A 22,205-nucleotide genomic window follows, 5' to 3' on the forward strand; every position below is an offset into this window, starting at 1 on the left:
ATAGCAAACTTTCAAATTTGTAATATTTATAAAATTAACACAATAATTTTTTTTTCTATTTTTCAGCAACCTTCAACCGTTAATAATCTACCTAAATGGATGTATCAAATCAGTCCTTATTATATATATATATATATATATATATATATATATATATATATATATATATATATATATATATATATATTATAATAATAATCATATGAGAGCCACTTCTCAAGTGGAGAACATGTGGACAAATCCAACCCATTGATGCATTTATGAAGAAACTCGCAAATTCTCACAGTGAGGAGGCCGGAGTTCTCATTTGATCATTAATATAATATATATATATATATATATATATATATATATATATATATATATTATAGAGTTAGGATCATATGAGATCACTTGTTCAGGTAAGATCGTGAGATCAGATGTGCATCCATTTAATAATTTAATGGTCTAGATTGATTTAAGATGCTAAGTTGAAGTGTGTGCGAACGGTAATAAAATGTGTGCTAATGGTGATTAAATGTGTGCAAACGGTGATTGATGTACAAGATTTGATCTCAAAATTTTTTAATGGTCTAGATTGATTAAGATTCCAAGTTGAAGTGTGTGCGAACCGTGATTAAATGTGTGCGAACAAAGTGTGTGTGTCAATCAATCTAGACCATTAAAAAGTATTAAATGGATGCACAAGATGTGATCTCACGATCTTACCTAAGCAAGTGGTCTCACTGGAACCCTACCCTATATATATATATATATATATATATATATATATATATATATATATATATACTATTAATTGTGGAGAGTATGAAAATAATGATATCCAAATTTCCCACTATATAAATAGGATAAAGAAGTGACATGGTTTCCACTCGGAATAGGCTGTTACGTACACAACAAAGCATTATTTCATTTCTGTTGAAGAAATGAAAGCAGGTAATATATACATTCACTTTTCACGACTTTCCTTTTTTGGTTAGGCATTGTATGCGGAGTAGTGGCTTAGTGCAAATTTTGTATACCGTCGCTTAAGGGTATAAATGAGTTAAATTATTCAAATTAATTTGACTAATATTCAAATACAATATATAGTTGGTTACTATTCAATCGAACTCAATTTCTAATAGTTTGATTGATGAATTAAGTTGAATTTGAGCATCTTAATAATATGCTCGAGCAGTTTTCAAGCTTAATCAAGATTATATATATATATATATATATATATATATATATATATATATATATATATATATATATATATATATAAAAGTATAATAATACAAAATTAACTAATATATTTTTTTGGACACCCACAAGGATGAGAGCACCCGAAAACAAACACAACAAACAATTTCAATGTTGCAAACAATTGCAAATTAGATTGTGGATCAATGTTTACCATGCATAAAGTGGACCCTAATATACATAGATATTTGTAGTTAATATATTATTTATTTGTAAATAAACTGAATGTACATGTTAATTAACAATGCATATGATGGACACTAGTCCATTATATAACTCATAAAATTAGAACTAAATCTTCAATCTTTTTCATCAAATCGAGTTTCAAGTTTTGACTACTTCAACTTGCCTCCTTTCAATTACGCTTGAGACGTTGGCCTGCCACTGGGCAAAAGAATTTGTAGAGAATATGTTGATGTATTGGATTAACTCTCAATGAAAAATAAAAAGTTGAAATAACTATGGAATAGTGGAGGTGGTTATCAATCATGGCAAAATTCGTTTACGTTACGGAGAAGAATTTCTTGAAAGCAAAAAAAGAAGAGGAAAATGGGAATCTTGAAAAAGCAGAAAAGAAGAAGAAGAAAAAAAAGTATTTTATTCCACAATCCTTTTTTACTCTCTTATAAATGCCAAACAACCCCTTCAATCAAAAGTATCCAAGTAGCTACAATCCTCTGTGTTTCTTCTTCCTCTCAATCCAATTCCTCACCATGTCTTCTCAGGTTCTTGCTTCTTTTCATTCCAATTTTTAATTCCTCTGTATATAAAATATATTACATAATATATACTTAAATTCGAGCTGATCTTCAACTCGAGCTCGAACAGTGAAGCCAAACGAGCTGCATGAATTGCTCGAAAAATTACCGAACTGAGCTCGAGCACACCCATTCTTATTGAGCTCAAGCTCGAGCTCAACTCAGCTCGTTTGTACTTCTAGTTTCCAGTGATCAAGCTAATCTTGTGTGTTTTTCTTCCACTTTTATGTGTTTTTTGTTGTAATTTATCTTTCTTAGGAAGTTTCAAGCTTTGCCCTGTAGTCTAAATTGGTTCTTTCCTATAAGTTAGAATGTTTTTTCCCAGTTATTTCAGAGGCTAAACTTAACCATATAGCAAATTAGCAATTGTGGTGGTGATAGCTAATTAATCCTTTCAACACTGAGGCTTCTTTGTTTGTAATGGCAGACTGTTGTTCTCAAGGTTGGAATGTCATGCCAAGGCTGTGTTGGGGCTGTCAAGAGGGTTTTGGGCAAGATGGAAGGTACATATATACATACACACATACATACATACATATATACATTCAATCTTGTCATCTCACCACAATTTTACTTCAGGTGTAGAGTCTTTTGACATTGATATGGAAGAGCAGAAGGTGACAGTGAAGGGGAATGTGCAACCAGATGAGGTTCTCCAGACTGTTTCCAAGACTGGAAAGAAAACTTCATTTTGGGAATCGGAAGCACCACCGCCACCACAACCATCAGAAGCACCACCGGCTCAGCCCGAATCAGCGGCTCCAGCCCAAGCATTGGAGGAGCCGCCAAAACAGCCTGAACCAGAGCCCCCGGCCCAGCCATCGGAAGAGCCACCGGCACAGCCAAAACCGGAGCCTTCAACAGCCGTTGCCACTGCTTGATATTATCACCATCAACAGCAACTTCTTGTTGACAAGTAAATCTAGGCATGTGTGTGTTATCTATGTGTTTGAAGCAATTTATGTAACATAATAAAAGCCACTCTTATGTTCTACAATTCCTATGCTTGTTCAGTGTTAAAATGACAATATTTTAGTGTTTTATATGCCTCTCCAAAGTCAATGAAGTCAAATGGAAATTCCCATGAACATGAAGCTCCAAAAAAAGCATATTCTAGATTCACAAGTTCAGACTCTAAGCAGTTCTAATACTGGGATTATATGCTCCAAAAATGAGCCAAACAAGACAGTTAGATATTGCAACAACAAAATAAATAATGCTACTATAGACCATGGAGTGCATAGCAATGCATGTCATTAAGAGTATTATGTTGCAGATAATGGAAGAGTTCTAGTAAGAATATTTGCTCTGTACAATGTGCAAGGAACTGTACCAAATAAGTTATCAAATTATTCTTTCTATTGTGTAAATGTTTTTGGTCTGATAGTTTCATACAATGAAGGTTTATCGAGTCACGGAGCTATATAAAATTACAACCAAGGTTTAGGGAGATTGTCTTCCAATGATTCAATTTAACCGGATAAATGTTAGTTATTACCTTCTGAGATAGGAGTTGTAGCTTACCGACTCAAGATCATAATAAAAATCAGGGGAAAAAAGATCCATGATCATCAGGTCAAGGAAAATATGCTCATTTGGATGGGGATACAATAAACAAGGGGATTCAATCCCAGTTCTCTCAGATTTACCCCTTGCAAGGACTCATGGCAAGAGGAGTCGGACCAAATATTACACTAAGATCAAAATGAACAAAGAATATGAAGATCAAAACTTATAGACCTGTTTGCTCATCATTTTCTCTTTGGCTTCTTAGATGACTTCCCATGCTTACGATCCAAATATCCATCAATACCATCCTCATCATCACCTCTTCTTTTCTTTTTGCCTCCGGTTTCTTTTATTTTCTGCAGAAAAAGGTGGAAGTTAGATGATTTAGTACTCTTGTTCCCACTTCATTGATTAATTCCTCTATGTTATGTGCACAGTTCGGTTAATGAAGGTAGACTTAATGATATTTACAGTTAATTTCTATTATATTAATTAATTTAGTGTTGGGAAATAAAATTTATATATTTATAAGACAAGAACTAATGAAGAAAGAAGAATTACTTTGACCTTAAATTATAGTAAAGGTGACATAATGACAAGAAAATTGAGACAGTAGTAACTTATTGATTAGGAAGGTGCGCACCGTTATGGAGATTCTTTTGGCCTCTGTTACACGATCCAGAAATAGCAAAACTTCCTCCTCTGGAGCAGGATAGTCGGGCAACTTCTTACCTGAGTAAGATATAAAAATAAACTCTTATGCCCAAGGAACAGTCGTCATCAGTTGGACAACTACCATAAACCTGCTTTGCTTACCAATGAGTTTTTCTATCTGTAAATACCACTGCAACTCATATTGATTCACTAGTGAAATCGCAACTCCAGATCGTCCTGCTCTAGCAGTTCTTCCGACTCGATGTATATAATCCTGCAGGTCATTCGTGAAAACAGAAAACACGAGAAGCAAGAATTTTTAGTCAACCAGAACAAATAGATTCTTTTCCACCAGGCTTCAATTTAAACGCAGTAAAAAACTTCAGTGTCAGCAATCATCAATCATGGAGAATAGAAAGGCAATGCATAATGGAAAGTTGCAAGTTAGAGACATTTAGATTACAAAGTTCATGTTGAAATGAAGTAAAAGGCTTCAATGGTGTATAGGCTATCATCAACCAGGGAACATAGAAAAGCAATGTGCTTGGCATAGTTGCAAGTTTGAAGCATTACATGTCAAAAGCAGTGTTATGAGAACAAATTGTTGATGAAATTTCATTTATTTTGCACTTATGAATGAATCTCAAAGGATTCCCTTTATTGGATAAAAACAAAAACAGTAAAAGGCAAAAAAGGAACAAGATTATTAAAATAAAACTAAAAAAAGGGCAGTACCAAATCTCACAACCAGTAGCAAGGGTTAAGGATTTAGAGATTCTATATACTTATAAAGAACACTGAACACGCAGCATATAACAATTTAAAATGGTAAACAATGATGCCCGACCTTAGAGTTTGTGGGTATATCATAGTTAATAACCACATCTACAGATGGAATATCAAGCCCTCGACTTGCAACATCAGTACAAATAAGAATGTTGCTCTCTCCAGCCTTGAATTGGTTTAATGCCCCAAGTCTTTTTCCCTGCCACATTTGTCTACAAATTAGTATATGCTTTGAAAAGAACAGTAACCTGACTTAAGGAAGATAAGAGAACTTGAGTTTAAAAGAGATGCGCTAGTCTTCAAACTAAACAAAGGCGAGAGCAGTAACCTGGCTCATCTGGCCACTAATTGGTATAGCTCTTAGGCCAAGGTTTCGAAGCATCAAAGCTAAAAGACGAGTCGCATCACATGTGCGTGTGAAAACCATTGACGTACTCCCAGACATCTCGGTCAGTACATAGACGAGATAGCAATCCTGTGACAATGAACAATATTTCAACACAAAATAAAGGAAAAAAAAAAAACACACACACACACACAACAACAACAACAACAACATGGTTCAGATCGAATCTCAGTGCAACAGATGGGAGATTCATCGGTACTTAACCTTGGTCTACTTGGCATTTCATCAAAAAAATCATTCAATACATACCATCATTAGATTTAATCTGACTTGCAACATTGAAAAACACAGTATAACAATGAGTGGGGGTGGCAAACCTTATATTTTGCAGGAATAAAGCGATACTGCTGTTTTAAAGTATCAACTGTGGAATATTTTGAGGCAGCCTCAATCTGAAATGCAATGTTATAAGAAATCAAAACTTCATGAGCCAAACCATCAAAGCTTACTGTCATGAGAAAGGTCATGTTACCTTTACAGGATTCCTTAGACAAGCCCTCTGAAGTTTCCGCACCTGCAATATTGAGAATGACACTTTTTTCAGTTGGATATTCACTAATGACATTTTTATTCAGTCAATAATTCCTCAGCCATGTCTTCCAAGCAACAAATATTCCAGAAAAGTTTAGCCTTCAATAGCAAAGCAATAATAGGGAAAATTTTGTTTCATCTTATGAGTATTTTCCAGAAAATTAATATATGCAATAGAGCTATTGTTACTTAGGCTCTATAATGAGCAATAGAAATTATCTATAGAAAAGGGAGGACATTACCCAGCAAAAACAAATAAATTAATTGTATATTAACACATGAAAAAAAAAATGGAAATAGATGGTAAAACATAACTTATTAATGGCACCAATAGTGTCACCATGTGACACACAAAGTCCAAAGAAAAACTTAAGCACCAATATATTGAATGCAATACATAGAAATCATACCAGACTGCAATTAATGCTCATAAGTGAGGAAATAAAACAATGTTTTCCACAATGTTGTTTATCTAAATTTAGGCTTTTCATAGAGGTAACAGTTCTTCTTCCCCACAACAGAAGTATTATACATTTATACAAACCTTTTTGGTCATGGTGGCAGAAAACAAATATGTCCTTCTCTCACGGGGAGTATTATTCAAAATCTCATCAAGCGCTTTCTCAAAATCCTCATTCAGTAACCTATCTGCCTCATCCAACACCTGTATTAAACAAAAGAACAAAAGTTTCACAAGTAAATAGATGGGTCATCAGAACTCAAACAAGCAGAAGAGAGACAATTGCATACCAAATACTTCAAGGTGCGGAGTGAAAAGCCTTTGGTATTCGACAGGTGATCTAAGAGCCGACCAGGTGTTGCCACCTGCACAACAATTCATCTCATCAGAAATCAGTGAGTTGAGAACAGCCTTGGATACAACTTGAAAGCCATTTATAAGGATATAAAGAAAGGACAAAATAACCAGATATTAAAGCCGTGATACTTACAAGAATGTGTGGTCGTTTTCCAAGCATAATGCTCTGCTGTACTTGATCAAGTCCTCCAACAAGCTGCAAGACAATTTATTTTGAAAAGCAAGAAAAGAATATATCAATATTAATATCTCATTTGTCCCTGCCCAGCTTCCTGGCCTCTAAGTTTATGACCAAATTCAAATAGAAGACCTGGAAAGCTTACCGCTGCACATTTAACACCAATTCCAGCTCCTAAAGCTTCAAACTGCTGCGAAATTTGAATAGCAAGCTCCCTGAAACAGAAAATAAAACAATAAATAAAAACCAGACCTTCCAACACAAAAGCAGGCAATAAATCAAATAAAACAAAAATCAAAGAAAGCAGAAACCTCGTAGGAGACAGCACGCATGCAAAGAAAGCTTGGGGAGCATCTATGAGCGCCTGCAGTATCGGAATTGCAAAAGCTCCTGTCTTTCCCGAGCCTGTCTGTGCAAGCCCAATTATATCTTTCCCTAAAACCGTACACAGTTTCAATTTAGAACCTCAGCAACTATAACATGGAATATAAACGAAAAAAAAAAAAGTGAACCTTCAAGAGCATGAGGAATAGCCTCAGCTTGAATCTTAGAAGCGGTTTTCCAGCCCAAACTTTCGCAAGCCTCCACTAGCTGGTCACAGACTCCTAACTCTTTGAATGGTTTGTCTTCTTCTCCGTTCTCTGCCATCCTTCTTCTAATCTTATGATAATAAGGTCTATGAGTTTGTAAAGGTAGAAAAGCGAAGGCGCCGCCAATGATGTCTGAGAGAATGAGGAAAGGAGGCGAGTAAGTAGGAATAAAAATAGGCAACTCCTAACAAATTCCGCCTAGAAGACCAACCTACTTAGAGCGGAGTCGCCGTAAGCCGTCACTCCACCGCGCCGGGAGTCGGAGTAACGAGAGTAAAAAGCTGAAAATTGATTTCAGAAATTTGAATGGCGTTAGGGTTTCGAGCTAGTATATATATATACTTTAAAATAAAAAAATAGTTAATTATATTTTTGTCCAATTATCAGGGTCTTGTTAATTTCAATCCATAACTTTAAAAACTAACAATTTAGTACCTTAACTATGCAATTTTTAACAGATTCGGTCCATCCGGCCAAATTGTCGCCAAAATCTTTTAATCCATTTGAACTTATTTAATTCGGGGGCAAATCAGTCATTTCCTTCTCCCCCTTCTTCTCCGTACTTCTTCGTCGTTCTTCTTCTTCGAAAATATACGCCAGTTGTATTCTCCGTTCTTTTTAATTGCCAACTAGGAAAATTGTATTCTCTTGTTTCATTGTATTGAAAATTCAATGAATTGCCAATGAAATTTGCCAAAACACTAGAAATTTGTATGCGTCTTCTCTCAATCTTAACAGCATTATACATGCTCTGTGTGATGCCCGCCGCTTCCCCGAAGCTCACCGGCGTTTCTTTCTTCTTGTTTTTGTATTTCCCTCAATCTTAGGATCGTTATACATGCTCTCAACTGCTCTGCAATTCTCTTCCGCCATTAATGGCGCAGCTAGCTTGTGGTCGAATTTTTCCTTTTTTCATTAAACATGATTTTCAAAATGCACTATAATTTGTTGTTGTAATTCTTACTCCTCTTAATTGTTTTTGTCCCTCGCTGCTTCTTAAGTATTATTTGTATAAATTGAAGAGTTACTAAATTTGCAATTTCTAGATGGAATCTCCAGTTGGGCATTCGAAGAAGAAGAAGGAAGAAAGAGGAAGAGGTGAGAGGAGGAAGAATAAGGAAAAAGAAGGAAATGATCGATATGCCCCCGAATTAAACAACTTAAAATGGTTTGAAATATTCCGACGACAATTGACCAGTAATTTGGGCGGATGGACTAAATCTGTTAAAAATTGCATAGTTAATGTACTAAACTGTTAGTTTTTAAAGTCGTGGATTGAAATTAACACGACCCTAATAGTTATAGGACCAAAAGTGTAATTAACTCAATAACAAAATTAAGGAGTACTAATTAAGTAATTATTAGATTGCCAGTCACCTTTAAGAATCTATATCTATATATCTATATATATATCTATATATATATATATATATATATAAAGAGACAAGTTTTTGGTAAATAAAAAAAATTTTGGTTTCCCGCCCACTGAAAACTACGCCGTTTTGGGCATTTTCATGGGAAACCGAGAACATTAATATTATTGCGGTTGTGTTCTGTATTGAATCATTTGGTTACATTTTAAATTTGAACCTAAGTTATTTATGGATACAACTCTTTGACTTTCCAATGACAGGCGTGACTCTACGGATATTATGCCCATTATAATTACATAACCCTAGGGCTACCAATATATATATAACAGAGATGATCAGATTGAAATTTACAACCAAAGCTACAAATCTATTTTCATAAACTCTATGGCTCCGATGTATGTATTAGTTGAAGAGTTGGATAAGGATCATACTTCAGTTGCAATCAGATTGAGGGCCGTGCGCACCTACAATGTTTGGCACAGTAGAGGAAGAGATCAAATCAAGTCAAGATGTTTGGCACAGTAGAGGAAGAGATCAAATCAAGTCAAGTAGAGGAAGAGATCAAATCAAGTCAAGAGAGTGTGTCTTCCATGATGAAGCGGTAATCTATTCTTTTTTTTGATGTCTAAAACATTGTAAATTGTAAACAATTGTAAAAAATGCAGTAGAAACATTACTATAATCTTTATTTAATATACAGTATTTTGTTTTGTATTTATAGGGTTCCTACATTCACATGCATATTCCAGGAAAGAGTGTTTCTCCTAATAATGATTTTGTAGAGGGAAATGTTTACTGTATAAAAAATTTTTTGGTAGTTGCTCATTGGTATTGCTATAAGACATGTTATGGAGAGTACATGATGAAATTTTATTCTGAAACCTTGGTCAGAGCTTATAAAGGGTGTGATTTTCCAAGGTATATGTATAGACTACAGCCATTTGAAGTTCTGAACACACTGGATGCAAATATTTTGGTTGGTAAGTTACAAAATACTCTATTTTTCCATGGTTTTGGTTCAGTACTAAATACTACTGATCTAATACTTCTTTTATTTTTCTAGATGTCATTGGCCGTGTAGTTGAAATATACTCTTCATTGGAGAAGATGATTAATGGGAGACCCTCTCGGTTGATAGATTTTCTGATTGAAGATTTGAAGTAAGTTTACAGAAAACTCAAATGTTTTATTTTACAGATTGAAAATATGCATCAATTTTTATAAAAATTTTCATGCAGGGGTAATCAAGTGAAATGCACTGTCTGGGATGACCATGTCTGGGATGACCATGTAGAAAAAGTGATGCCTTTTTTTAAAAGTGATCTTTTGGATCCAGTGGTTGTTCTAATTCAGATGGGTAGGATTAAGCTGGTCGAAAGATGTAAGTGAAATTTTACGTAACAGTTACTTTGATAGTAGTTACTTTGATAGTGCTGTTTTGAATGTCTTTAAATAAATGGCATCATTTAGTTCTCTTAATTAAATTTGAATAAATCCCTAACTCTTTGAATGCTTTGTCTTCTTCTCCGTTGTCTTCGTCATAGACCTTATTATCATAAGATTAGAAGAAGAATGGCAAGAAACGAAGAAGAAGACAAAACATTCATAGAGTTAGGAGTTAGTGACCTAAATTTTTTTGGCATTTTCTATTTTTCTATTTAATTTTGAGGAAAAAGATATTTTATTTTTCAATTATAAGATTTACTGGACCACTTGGATTGTTACAGAATCAGCCCTAATGAGGTTTATTTATACTTATTCTGACGGTGGAGATCCACTTAATTGTATGACTATGATTATATCTCTAAAATTTACCCTAAAATTCTATACAATGACATGAGTTCTATAATGTTTTATAAGATTTTATAAATTTGTACACTTCAAAATGTTAAATTTTAATATGTAAACAATTATATTTACAATTTAAAACTATTTAAATTCTATGAAAATGTCCTTTTTAGTATTTTTACATTTATCAACTTATTAAAAATCTAATTTACCAAACACTTTTAAGCATAATCAGCTTCTAGCTTATAGCTTTTCAGCTTTCAATTACTTTTTAACTTTTAGCTTTCAACTACTTTTCAGCTTTCAACTATTTTACAGCTAGGTTTGCCAAACCTAGCCAATATTTATGAAATTAAACAAGTTTGTAAGTATAAAATTGATCATGTTTTTTCTCTACATTATATAATATAAAAAAAAATGACTAAGTGGAGAATCATGATTCTTATATATGAGCATCACAATAAATACTATAATTTCAAGAATAAGAAATCACCGAGTGTAGCCCTAAGCAGCTAAGCTTGTATTTTCGTGCTTATCTTCTTTCGGAATTATTGTAGTTTTTGGACAGACTCATTAGTTTATCTTCAAGGTGATTTTTTCACCTCAAATTTAGGCTTTGGCGTCCTCAAAATATTGTAGCCTTATGAGTTAGTTATCTAATACCACTGAATCACCTCAAATAGACCCAAATATATGACTAAAATACTAGACATGGTCAATTGACGAGAGAATGCATGTTTTTGCTACTTTTATAATTCAAAGTCGTATATTGATGTATAGTCTCCTTTTAATAATTTATAATATTTACTTTGAACTTTCAATGAGCAAATTATAAATTAATTTCTCATTACAAGACAATTAAAACACATTTTTTATTTAAATAAACACTAAAAATGCAAATAGATCAAAGTGAAGTGCGTTGGTTTACAAACAAAACCTCACAAAGTGATCTATTCGTTTTGTAGAACTAGTAACTATTCTAGACCCTCTCTTATTATTATTACTCCTATTCGGCTTGGCTACATACAACATTGTTCTGCTTCATGGAGAGGGTGCTTTCAAAGCTGCGGCCCCCTTCCATGCATGACTGACCTAGCGGAATCTATGGCGGTGAAGGAAGCTCTCCAATGGATCAAAAGTCAATTTGAATTGAAATGTCAAGTTTTAGTCTCTAATATTACTGACTCTTCTTTGAATCGTACCTATTTTGGAACTATCGTATTATTCAGTCCTTACATTCGTAGAAGTAGTAATCAAGTTGCACACGCTTTAGCTAAAGCTGAGGGATCCAGACTTACACACTCTGATGTACCCTTGATTTTCTGAGTTCGTTAATATAATGTTTGAGTTGGTTTGCCTTCAAAAAATGATTACTTTTTTGCAAGGAGTTTAACTTTTGACGGGTACAACCTATTAGCCTTCTTGCATTAGTTTAAACCGATAAATTATGGACAACTTAAGTTGATTTACTTTTTTGGTAGTCAATTCGCTTGCTAAGGTCACAAGATGTGATTTACTCAATACACATCTTCGGATAGTGGCTATGAGTTTCCTTCGTCACTCTATGATCATTTTTCTAAATCTTCCGCCACTCATGATAAACTATAAAATATATGGGGATTGAAAATCTTCATCAGGAGTGTTCAACATATCAAGAATGAAAATAAAATGGAAATTCTCAATCTCTTTAATCCTCGAATAATGTTTGTGGCTGTTGAATTGGAAAGCATGAGAGTACATTATGATTCTATACAGTGGCCCTTTATATCAATGAAAATCACAGAATGATAACTGAAGTTGCTATGTGATGAGACAATGAAATCCTGAAAATTGAGACAAAAAGCTTCAGCTGGAATCTGGAAGCATTATAGGCAGAGAGAGCTTCAGACTTGGATGCTATAGGGGAAGAAAGTCAGGCAATCTACACCAAAACTGTCATCTTGCAACTGATACTCTTATTGTGTGGAGTTAGAAGCTCTCAAATCTTCGCCAACTTCACTTGGACAAGTTTGTCCAGTATCGCAGGTTCCAAAGGAACGGGATCAAGACACCGCTCTGCAGCAGCAACAATAACCTACAACCATAATTCCAGTGGCCAAAAGTTTCAGATTATTATGGAAGTTGATGTTTCGAGATGTGCAGTACTAGACGAGCTAAAGAATGCAATTGCAAACTACTTATGGATCAAGACTGAAAAATTGAGATAGAGGACTACACAGAAAATGAACTCTCCTATCAGTTCAAGGTGTGCAAAAAGCGTAAACTAAAATTCACAGTTTAAACATCAAATATTCAAATATAATCCACTCACCTCGTCAAGTAAGAAGTCCACGGCAGCTTCATCTTCAGCAGCATTCTTTAGAGAAGTCTTCAGAAAATGGAAGTCCAACTGAATTTGCTGAAATCCACTACGGTTGAATGTCTGAAGTCGGGCAAACTCTTGCAAACTTTTCAAGCAAAGTTTGACTATAGTAGTCATAACTGATTCCTGCAAAATAAAAGTAATGATATTTTTGTTGTTTTCTCACTTAAAATGCAGCTTACTAAACAACCACAAGAAAGCCCAAACCTGTGTGTGTTCAACTTTGGTAAAGATCTCCATTTTTTGCTTAAACAATTTTGCAAGATGGGTCTCCAGAAGCTGACTCCTGGCTTTCTGGGTATTTGACCGGCTCAACCTATCATCTCTTAGTGGATTACTGCGTGAGGAAGTAGTGCTTCCATTGCTGTCAGTACGTCGATGTTTTCTATTAAGCCCTTCAGGTAATATCTGCTTTACTTCATTTCCTATTGCATCCAACTACCAATGAAATTTATTTAGTAAAAAAGGTTAATTTTCTCAGATCAAGTATCTTTCCCCTTGATATATACATTTTTTTTAAACGAGACTATTTCTCCCAAATCCCGATCATCTATGAGTTTGTTCATTCTTCAGAAGAAGACAATAGATCTCAACAAAATACTCAGAATGAAAAGAAAGAGGGAGAACTCCTCAAACTCCAAACATCAATTCTAGTTATTGGAACCTAATCTTACAACATGGAGATGAAAGATGGGTAGTCTACTCTCACCTCTTGAAGAAGCAGATCAACAAACATATGAACTTCCCTGGGCTCCTTGTGCTAGATAAATAAGGCAGTGCAATATTAGCAAAAGCTAAGAGCAAATTTAGATGACAAATGTTTCTAAATAATTTTCTCACCTTCATCCAGTTTGGAGTAGTAAACCTCTTCTTCAATACAACTGATAATTTTTGAGTTCGCATATTTATGTACTGAAAGGAAGAGGTCTGAATCAGCATGCTTACTCAGATTCAAACATTAAATCACAGAAGACAGGTACTACTGAGTCAAACATTGAAAAGTAGACTATTTTGAATGAAGATCAAAATATCGAAATGAATTGGCTGTGGATTAAGAACCTTATGTGGTCATTTGATAGCTGGGATTGAACTTCCAATTCTATCCAGTTCATTGTTTGCTTCACATTTTGTCCTACATTTAATATGTGGGCCCCAAAAAAGTCCCAAAATTTGGGATCATTGTATTCATGGATTGTGTTATCTGAACCAAATGGCCCCTTAAGAGTTCAAATATAAACATTGACACTACACTTAAAACAGATTAAAATTCCTCTGTAGAAGAATCATGTAAACTAAATTTCCGTTGACTATCTATATATATGACCATAAGACTAGGTTGAGGTCACTCACCTGAGCTATAATGCACATGGGCCAAACCGCACTAAAAGATCGAATCCAATCTAGTAGCTAGTCTAACCCACGGTCTTATAAACCTACATGTTTCTCTCTTATTTTTCAATGTGGGACTCTTAACAAGGTGGAATAGTAAATTCCTACACATATCCCTAGATGTAATCATATTATAAATCTACACCATAAAAATCATGTAAATTCAAGACAATATGATATAGATATGCACATGAAAATATATGCATGTGAAACTTGTTACAGACATTAATAATAGAAAAGCTAGACTTCATACCATATGCAAGAACGTTTCACCTGCTGAATGGAAGGTGCGGCAAATTTCTGCAGGGACGTAAGCTGGGCCATAGTCATAGCCCCGAGCTGCTCCACCAGAAAAAGCAGCTATTTCCTGAAAATTTAAACAAATACACTATAAGGCCCATAATGCCACTTTGGAATATATAATTGTGCAAAAGTTAGAAAGCCAGGTAGTATAAAATTTAACTATGAGACAATTCCTTGCCTCTGTAATTCTTGGGATGACACTTTGTTCAATGGAAATAGATAGCTGAGATAGCACAAGAACAAGTCCAGGAAGGATTTTGTCACCCTGCATTCGTTCCCCAAAGTTTTGATCCTGTCCAGAAAAATACTTCTTTCCAGAAAGCAAGAGGAATTCATTTTCAAGTTTCCTGAAAAATTCTTGAAAGCCTTCTTGTACCCAGTTGATAATCATTTCTCTCAATTTCACTAGTAGTTCCATGTCTTCATTAAGAAGCCGTTGAAACTCCTGAAGTGCAGAATCCAATTATGAAAATGATACAACATTGATACATGTAACAGGAATAATGGAATTGGTATTCATCATTGAAAGCCTTAATGGCAGCAAGGTCTGAAGAAAGTCATTAACACATTCAAAACTATTACAGATCATTCTCAACCACCACTGTTGGAATCTATTCAAAGCTTCAGTCATTTTTTAAAACAGCAGCATTGGTTGAGGGGGGCAAAGTAAACTTTGAAAACAGCAGCATTGGCAGATTTTGAATTTATAAAATAAAATAAAATAAAAAGAATACTCAAAAGGTTCACAATGAAATCAGACTACAACCAAGTTTGGATGAGCTTAGTATCAACGTATCTACTGCTGCAAGAACTTAAACTTTTGTTTACCATGTATGCATATGCTTATAAAACAACTTATGGCTTTTGAAAAGCTTTTTTAGCTTAACTTGCATAAGTAATTTCAATTAGATTATCAGAATAAGCTTTAAAACAGCTTTTAAAAAAGGTATAGTTGAAATGGCAAACCCATATAAGTTGTGTTCAGCTTATTGAAAAGCACTTATCTAAGTGATTATTTAAGCTGTTCATGCAAACTAGGTGTACGTACTAGCAGTGGATTTTCACCTGTAAGACATCTGAACTGCCTTCAATTAATGTTTTTTTACTGGAATCAAGTGCAGCCTGCAAAGTATATTCTTCCTCTACTCCCTGCTGCTTACCCTGGAGCTTCACAAGGGCTCCTGCAAGTTAAAATGGAAGGATATCATAAATCAGATGCCAGCTACCAGTATATATAACAAACCTAAACTGAACACCCTCTTTAATTATAAGGATCATATACTTTATGGAAATCACACCCCCGCATCCAAGTTGGTAAAATGAAGCTCCCTGAGAGAGAAATGAAAGAGCTAGCATTTTCTGATTTGTGTTAGTCATGTCTCTGCAAATACTAGTCCTCAAGTTCTTTAAGATTCAAAATTCAATAACTAGGCAAACATTATATATTTCACTCTAGATTCTGGTTTCATACTTGGAGAATTCTTCTCAAGTTTCTCAAGTCAGAGACTCTCAAGACATCCAGTTATATGTTTTTCTTCCTTTTTCCACCCAACCACTCATAACTAATAAGACTAACCTGTTATATCAAGAAGAAGATGACTGAATCTGCTCACAACATACTTTTTAATAGAAACACGAGCAGCCTGATAGCAAGTTGGGCCAATCAGCATACGAACAATTACCAGAACAACCATACAAGGATTTCATATAGGAATCTATGGAGTTGGATGCATGGAGAGGTCACTGTCAGTTATATACCTCCAATGAGAAGTCAATCAGACCAGCCTCAGGTAACACTTCATCCATCAGGAGCACATTAGTCCAAATAATCCCTGTGCAAAGGATGCACATCAAAGGAAAGCAAATACCAGAACATGGAATGCATCTCTTTCTATTTCTATAATTGGTTATCCTATGAAAAAATTTGATTGATGGGGCACCCTCTATGGGACAAGTGGAACAAGCAACGTTAAGGGAATACCAGAGAGAGAGAGAGAGAGAGAGAGAGAACTGAAATCAGGCCAATAGGCAGCAAGTTAATGTATTGGTCAATGCCAGCTAAAATGGAGCAAATAATGCAAAAAATATGAAGAACAGAGAAGGTAAAATTGGTCAAGTACCATTTACATCATTGATGTTGCAAAAAGTTGAAGAAATGGTTAGTCAGGAAATTTATGTAACATTGCTAGCAAGTAAACTTACGAAGCAATGATAATACATCAGTGGAATGAAGCGTCTTCTTAATATGATGCTCAGTGGCTTCAAAGTGCCTATAAACAAGAAGTGTTATGGACCATCAGACTTTTTTGGCAAAACTATGCAATTAGCAATGAAAAATGAGAGAGGGAGAGGGAGAGGCAAAGGAGAAAAATAAATAAAACCAAAATTGGGAGAAAGTAACCAGAACTGAGGCATACTTCTTAACTAAGTCTTCTGCAAGTCTAACAAGTTGCTGGTCAGAGTCAGGGAAGATAACTCGATAAGCACGGATAGCTTCAGCAAATTCACGTATAGAAGCCTATGATTTAGCATACAGAACACTTCAGAAGCAGGAAACAAACAACAAAAACTTAAAAAAGTGAACAAACATCACCACACCAGTACACCATATATATCTAATCAGATATTATTTGAATTAATGTTCATGTATGCACCCTTTTAAATAATATGATCCAAACACATATAAAGCTATCTCTTTAACTTACCTGATCAACAGAAGTTGAATCAGAAAGATCTACATGATCAGGGGGCATATCAAGATTCAAAGAGCCGTGCATTAATTCCTTAGATTCAAGGTTGAGGTCCACAAGGAACTGTTCTAACTTTTCATATAGTTGCACCTTTAAATTCTCGACCTGATAATAAATAACTAAAACATTGATGTCAGACAGAAAGACAGGCAGACAGAAAGTTTAAAGAGTAAAGAGTTTTCTCAGCATGCATATATAGAGGAGCTGCATATGGAGAGAAGGGGATATATATATATATATATATATATATATTTCATTAACAACAGAAATATCTAGTCTAAGACATTATGGCCCTGTTTGGTAAATGGTTGTTGGCTGATTGGGTTAGCTGTTTGGGTTAGAAGGTATGATTTGTTGATAATATTGGCTGATTGTATAAAGTTGTTTGATAAATTAGCTGTTAGCTAATAGCTGTTTGGTATAATTTCTTTTCTCAAAAAGCTAATTGAAAAGGCTGCTTTGAGTAGCCTTTTGAATTTTAACATTTTGGAGTTACAAAAAGCTTATTAACCAAACAACTAATAGTGGTCAAATAAGCCAAAATTGGCTTATAGGCTGATAATTTACCAAACAGGACCTATATGTGATTATGTTTTTATTGATCTTAATGTGCTTGAACTTACAGTAATTCCCTATTAATGCCTAGCAAGTAGCAATATCAGGAGTCATGTTATGATTAACATAAGCATAATATTAGTTTCTATATTATACAAGAGGTACTCCTTTTAGGCACATTCTATAAATTCATTAAAATGACACGTATTAGAAGGACATGATTCTGTCAAACACCTCTTTATGCACTGAAAATAAATTTTTTATTGAGACAATATAGCACTGCAAATAACATTTTTACAGTGGTGAACACTAAGCAATATTTATTGCAAGGTATTTTGCTTTACCATGGAGAAATACATACCGGGTAATTTAACTGCTTAAGGAGCATCACAGCCTCAGCCCTTGCTTGTATGGATTCAGAATCTGAGAATACCTTTCCCTGAAAGCAATGCATATGTTAAGAACTCACCTAGTAAGTTATGGGAATTTCCTATTAAAAAATAAAATTAAAAAGGAGCAAGTCACATCCGCTACCCCAAATGGGACAAAGAAAGTTACAAAAGGAGGGAGAATGACAAAAACATGTTCATTCTCTAAGAAATTACATAATTCTATTATGTATAAAGTATCTACTTAGATTTTACACGCCTTATGCAGGAATCCATATCTAATGGTTCTTCAGGACTAAAAGCTGGTGACATGCTGAATGACCTTGTTTCTATATACTAAACACACTATGACATGTAAGCGATACTCATGGACACATGCCAACTAAAGGTGAAATAAATGATTCAAATTTGAAGAAAATAATTTGTTGGAAAATATTTTTATCCTTCATTTTACAGAAGGCAATTTCATAACTCATTAGATTTATGAAATTCTCTTCACTATAAACAGCAAAACTAGATGCATCTACTTTTTGTTTTGGAAATTTAATCCTATCATGCATCTTTAATGGTCCTTGACTTTATATATGATTGAACATGCATAAGAACAACAAGAATTACAACTGTGAGGACAGGAAATAAACAGAAAAGATAAAGTGCAAAAAATAAAAAATAAAAAACCAGGATTCCAACAAGAAGCACAAGCAGAAAAGGAAGTGCCTGCAAGTTTTTCACAATAACAGCCACTGCTTCTTCTGATGCTCGCTTACAGTCCAGGAATGATGAATCCCCATATGCCTAATGATAAAGATGATGTTAATAGATAGTGAGAGATGACAGAAACAATGAACAAATAAATAGAGAGAATTAAGAATTTCATGCACAGTAGATGTAATATCAATAGTATGATAGACTGGAGTATTCCAAAACAATAACTAACCTTAAAAATTGGCAAGGCTCCAGTATAGTATTTCACTGCATCAGCATAGGCTTCTGCTTTGATACACTTTGCTAGTCTAGAGGGCAGGTCATATATGAACTGCTCTTTTCCACAAAAATGAAATAATGGTGTAACTCATGCAGGCCCAAAAATGAAATTTTACACATTGCACGAGGCATAAGATGAAATCATACCCATGAACTTTGACAGGAGTGATCACTATTCTAAATGATTTAAATTTTCTTAAGATAATGCCTGCCTGAAGTAAATTTTTGGCTTCGATTGGCAGGAAAGTTGATAACATGTGCACTTTGTTTGAACATAAAGACTAACACTAGACCAGCCAAAGGAACCTAAGACAAAAGTTGTTACATTTATCCTCCTTGGAACTTCTAAGGGAAATGAGGTCTCTAAGTCAGTTGTTCCATTTATCCTCCTTGTAAGGCAATGATGACTCTAAGTAGTGTAGCCTAAAACTGATCCAGTATAATAAACATCACAATATTCACAACAGAAAAGGGAATTAGAAATGTTTACAGTCAAGATAATACCTGAACTTTACGAAGAAAATTCCGTGTCCGGTGCAATTTCTCTATATGCTCTCTCTTTTCAAACAGAGAAGTATTAACCCCATCACTTCTAGATTGCACAGACATTATCTGCAAAAATTTGAAAGGAAATGATTGATCCTTTTATGCAACTTCTCTTAATTTTTAAAATACCGTGCTATAGTTGAGATTACAAATTTATACTAACAGAAGAAATATCTATAAAGGACCTTTTCAAGAAGTTGTTCCATATTTGTTTCCATGCCCACAATGTTATTATTCATTCTGTAACAAAAATAAATAAATCAATAAATAAAATACCATCAATGAGTTCAATGTTGGCAAACATCAAAATTGATGATGCATTTGCAGTTCCACACAAGTAAAAAATGCCAGTACTAACAATGTAGTTTTGTTAGTTTTACCTTTTAATTGTATCTGTTGCACTTATGAACTTGTTGTAATTCTCATATACTAACATTTGCAAATCAGTATCTAAATTTTTTATCTCAGCAGCCATTTCAACATGCCTCTGTAGCAATCCCTCCAAATTAGACTTTTGCACCTAAATAAAAGTGCAAAGTAAAGGTTTTAAAGTTGAAATCATTGCAAGAATCTGGACAAAATTTTTGATATCAATAAGTTCTCTTTGCATTCTAAAATAACAATACTACCTTCAGTAAAGTTGCTAAAGTTAAATTCTTTAAAAAAAAAAAAAAAAAAAAAAACAGGTCCAACTCTGAAGCTTGAAATTGAGGACCTACCAGAAGATTCATGTACTGATCAGCATCAAAGGAGGAGGTGTTAATGGTATCTAGCGTGGCAAATCTGGAAGAAGCATTGGGAGGTCCGGAAGAAGAAGGGTCAAGAGAGTAGAAACTTGACAGCAAATCTCTCATTCTCTTTGCCTTGTCGTCCAACAGCTCATCATCGACCCCCATTTTTGTTCCTTCCCTGTAATTTCGAGGAGAGAGAAGCACTGAGATCAAATCAATTTGTAGCCCTTCAATTCAAGGTACTATAAGCAAAAGCAATCGGGAAATTATGATTATTTCAGAGAAATCAACCCACGATCAAATTTAAAGCTAACAATTTATAGACCTTATTGCCCGTACGAGGGGCAACTAAAATGCTTAAACCTTCCTCACCAAATTGCAGAGGCAGCATTACAACCTACTTCCCCCCTAAAAAAAGTAGTGAAAACACTACACTGTATATTGCGCTAATATCAGCACTGCATTCGGATCTTAAAGAGCATATGTTTCAGCACAGTAAAAGCCAAATTAATTCGCGCAAATCACAAAATTGCTTGTGATCTACGAAGCATTATTAACATCAATTTCACTTTAACATCATCCACAGATATACGTATATACATGAATAGAGAGAGGGAGAGCTGTGTTGGTAGTTTGTACAGTGCTACGGCGGTGCTCGGCGGCAATGAAGAACCCGAAGGAGGCAACAGATCTGCTCAGAGCAACGATGAAATGATGAACGCTATGCAGAATGGATGTTTTCTTTTCCTTCTTACGCTCTTGTTGTTCCAAAATGTCAGACCAGTAAAACTACACGAATTCTATTTTATTATTTTTCTTTTTTTGGCTATAATTCTATTTTATTATTTGATATCATTAATAAATATAATCTGAACCATCTCACGGGTCAAGTTTTGGTACTAATGAAATTAAAATACGCCGACTATACGTTTCTTGCCCCGCAGAACTAACTTAAGTGATAGACTACATGATATAAAGTAATTTAGTCACCACTTTAGCTGTAGGGCGGGGAACGTTTGGGGCGGTTCGTGATTGGCAAATCCAATGTATTAAAATTTATATTATTCTTTGAAAATTGCGTTACAGTAATACAAGTCAAATTATATCATGCACATTGAAAATTTTGACACGAATTCATTTTTAACATACTATATATTCGTTTTTAATACACTACATATTTATTTTTATTAAATTTATTATATTTTAATACAAATTTATTTTTTGTATACAACATATTCATTCTTATATTATAAATTTTTTTTATAAGGAATTCATCTTGCTACGCCAACTACTATGTCATGTTGTAACACTGTATGTAGTGTGATGAATGATGAAACCTTGCTAGCATTCTAAATGAGTAGTCACGAGATAACTCATAAATACTACATTGTAAAGAATCATAAGTGTTTGGAAAAAGTGTCAAATAGGCCATTGAACTTTTTGCTTTTGTGCAATTGGGCCATTGAACTTAAAAAGTGTGCAATTCAACCATCAAACAATCAAATTTTGTGTAATTGGACCATTTTTACAAAAAATTTATGGTAAAATTCAATTATATTAC

At 34.3% G+C, this 22,205-nt stretch overlaps 3 protein-coding genes across 5 annotated transcripts; 1 reads left to right on the forward strand and 2 right to left on the reverse strand.

Moving 5' to 3' along the window:
- Positions 1–1,831: 1,831 nt before the first annotated feature.
- On the forward strand, positions 1,832–3,091 carry LOC116013522 (copper transport protein CCH-like). Its single transcript, XM_031253325.1, has 3 exons — positions 1,832–1,970; positions 2,431–2,506; positions 2,583–3,091. The coding sequence occupies exons 1-3, from the start codon at positions 1,875–1,877 to the stop codon at positions 2,882–2,884; spliced, it is 474 nt and encodes a 157-aa protein (XP_031109185.1). The 5' UTR covers positions 1,832–1,874; the 3' UTR covers positions 2,885–3,091.
- A 249-nt stretch (positions 3,092–3,340) lies between these two features.
- LOC116013521 (DEAD-box ATP-dependent RNA helicase 10) lies at positions 3,341–7,766 on the reverse strand. Of its 2 annotated transcripts, none has more exons than XM_031253323.1 (14): positions 7,686–7,766; positions 7,397–7,606; positions 7,196–7,319; positions 7,030–7,099; positions 6,840–6,902; positions 6,640–6,714; positions 6,434–6,553; positions 5,831–5,872; positions 5,676–5,750; positions 5,281–5,427; positions 5,014–5,151; positions 4,329–4,440; positions 4,156–4,244; positions 3,341–3,868 (listed from the first exon to the last, which is right to left on the reverse strand). In XM_031253323.1, exons 2-14 carry the CDS (start codon positions 7,530–7,532, stop codon positions 3,755–3,757), a joined length of 1,305 nt encoding a protein of 434 aa, XP_031109183.1. In that variant the 5' UTR covers positions 7,533–7,606; positions 7,686–7,766; the 3' UTR covers positions 3,341–3,754. The 2 variants fall into 2 exon arrangements, with proteins under 2 accessions (XP_031109183.1, XP_031109184.1); XM_031253324.1 differs by having other exon boundaries at positions 7,690–7,754.
- Positions 7,767–12,286: 4,520 nt separating this feature from the next.
- Positions 12,287–21,428, reverse strand: LOC116013672 (vacuolar protein sorting-associated protein 51 homolog). 2 transcript variants are annotated; one of them, XM_031253559.1, is made up of 21 exons: positions 21,284–21,428; positions 20,633–20,822; positions 20,294–20,433; positions 20,099–20,153; positions 19,872–19,979; positions 19,321–19,419; positions 19,101–19,178; positions 18,356–18,433; positions 17,395–17,544; positions 17,107–17,207; positions 16,892–16,959; positions 16,448–16,521; positions 16,266–16,332; positions 15,755–15,870; positions 14,868–15,134; positions 14,640–14,753; positions 13,838–13,909; positions 13,707–13,757; positions 13,205–13,435; positions 12,947–13,123; positions 12,287–12,709 (listed from the first exon to the last, which is right to left on the reverse strand). In XM_031253559.1, the coding sequence occupies exons 2-21, from the start codon at positions 20,807–20,809 to the stop codon at positions 12,614–12,616; spliced, it is 2,319 nt and encodes a 772-aa protein (XP_031109419.1). In that variant the 5' UTR covers positions 20,810–20,822; positions 21,284–21,428; the 3' UTR covers positions 12,287–12,613. The 2 variants fall into 2 exon arrangements, with proteins under 2 accessions (XP_031109419.1, XP_031109418.1); XM_031253558.1 differs by having other exon boundaries at positions 21,245–21,426.
- Between the last annotated feature and the right edge of the window lie 777 nt (positions 21,429–22,205).

Source organism: Ipomoea triloba, chromosome 3, assembly GCF_003576645.1.
Source record: "Ipomoea triloba cultivar NCNSP0323 chromosome 3, ASM357664v1".
NCBI lineage: Eukaryota > Viridiplantae > Streptophyta > Magnoliopsida > Solanales > Convolvulaceae > Ipomoea > Ipomoea triloba.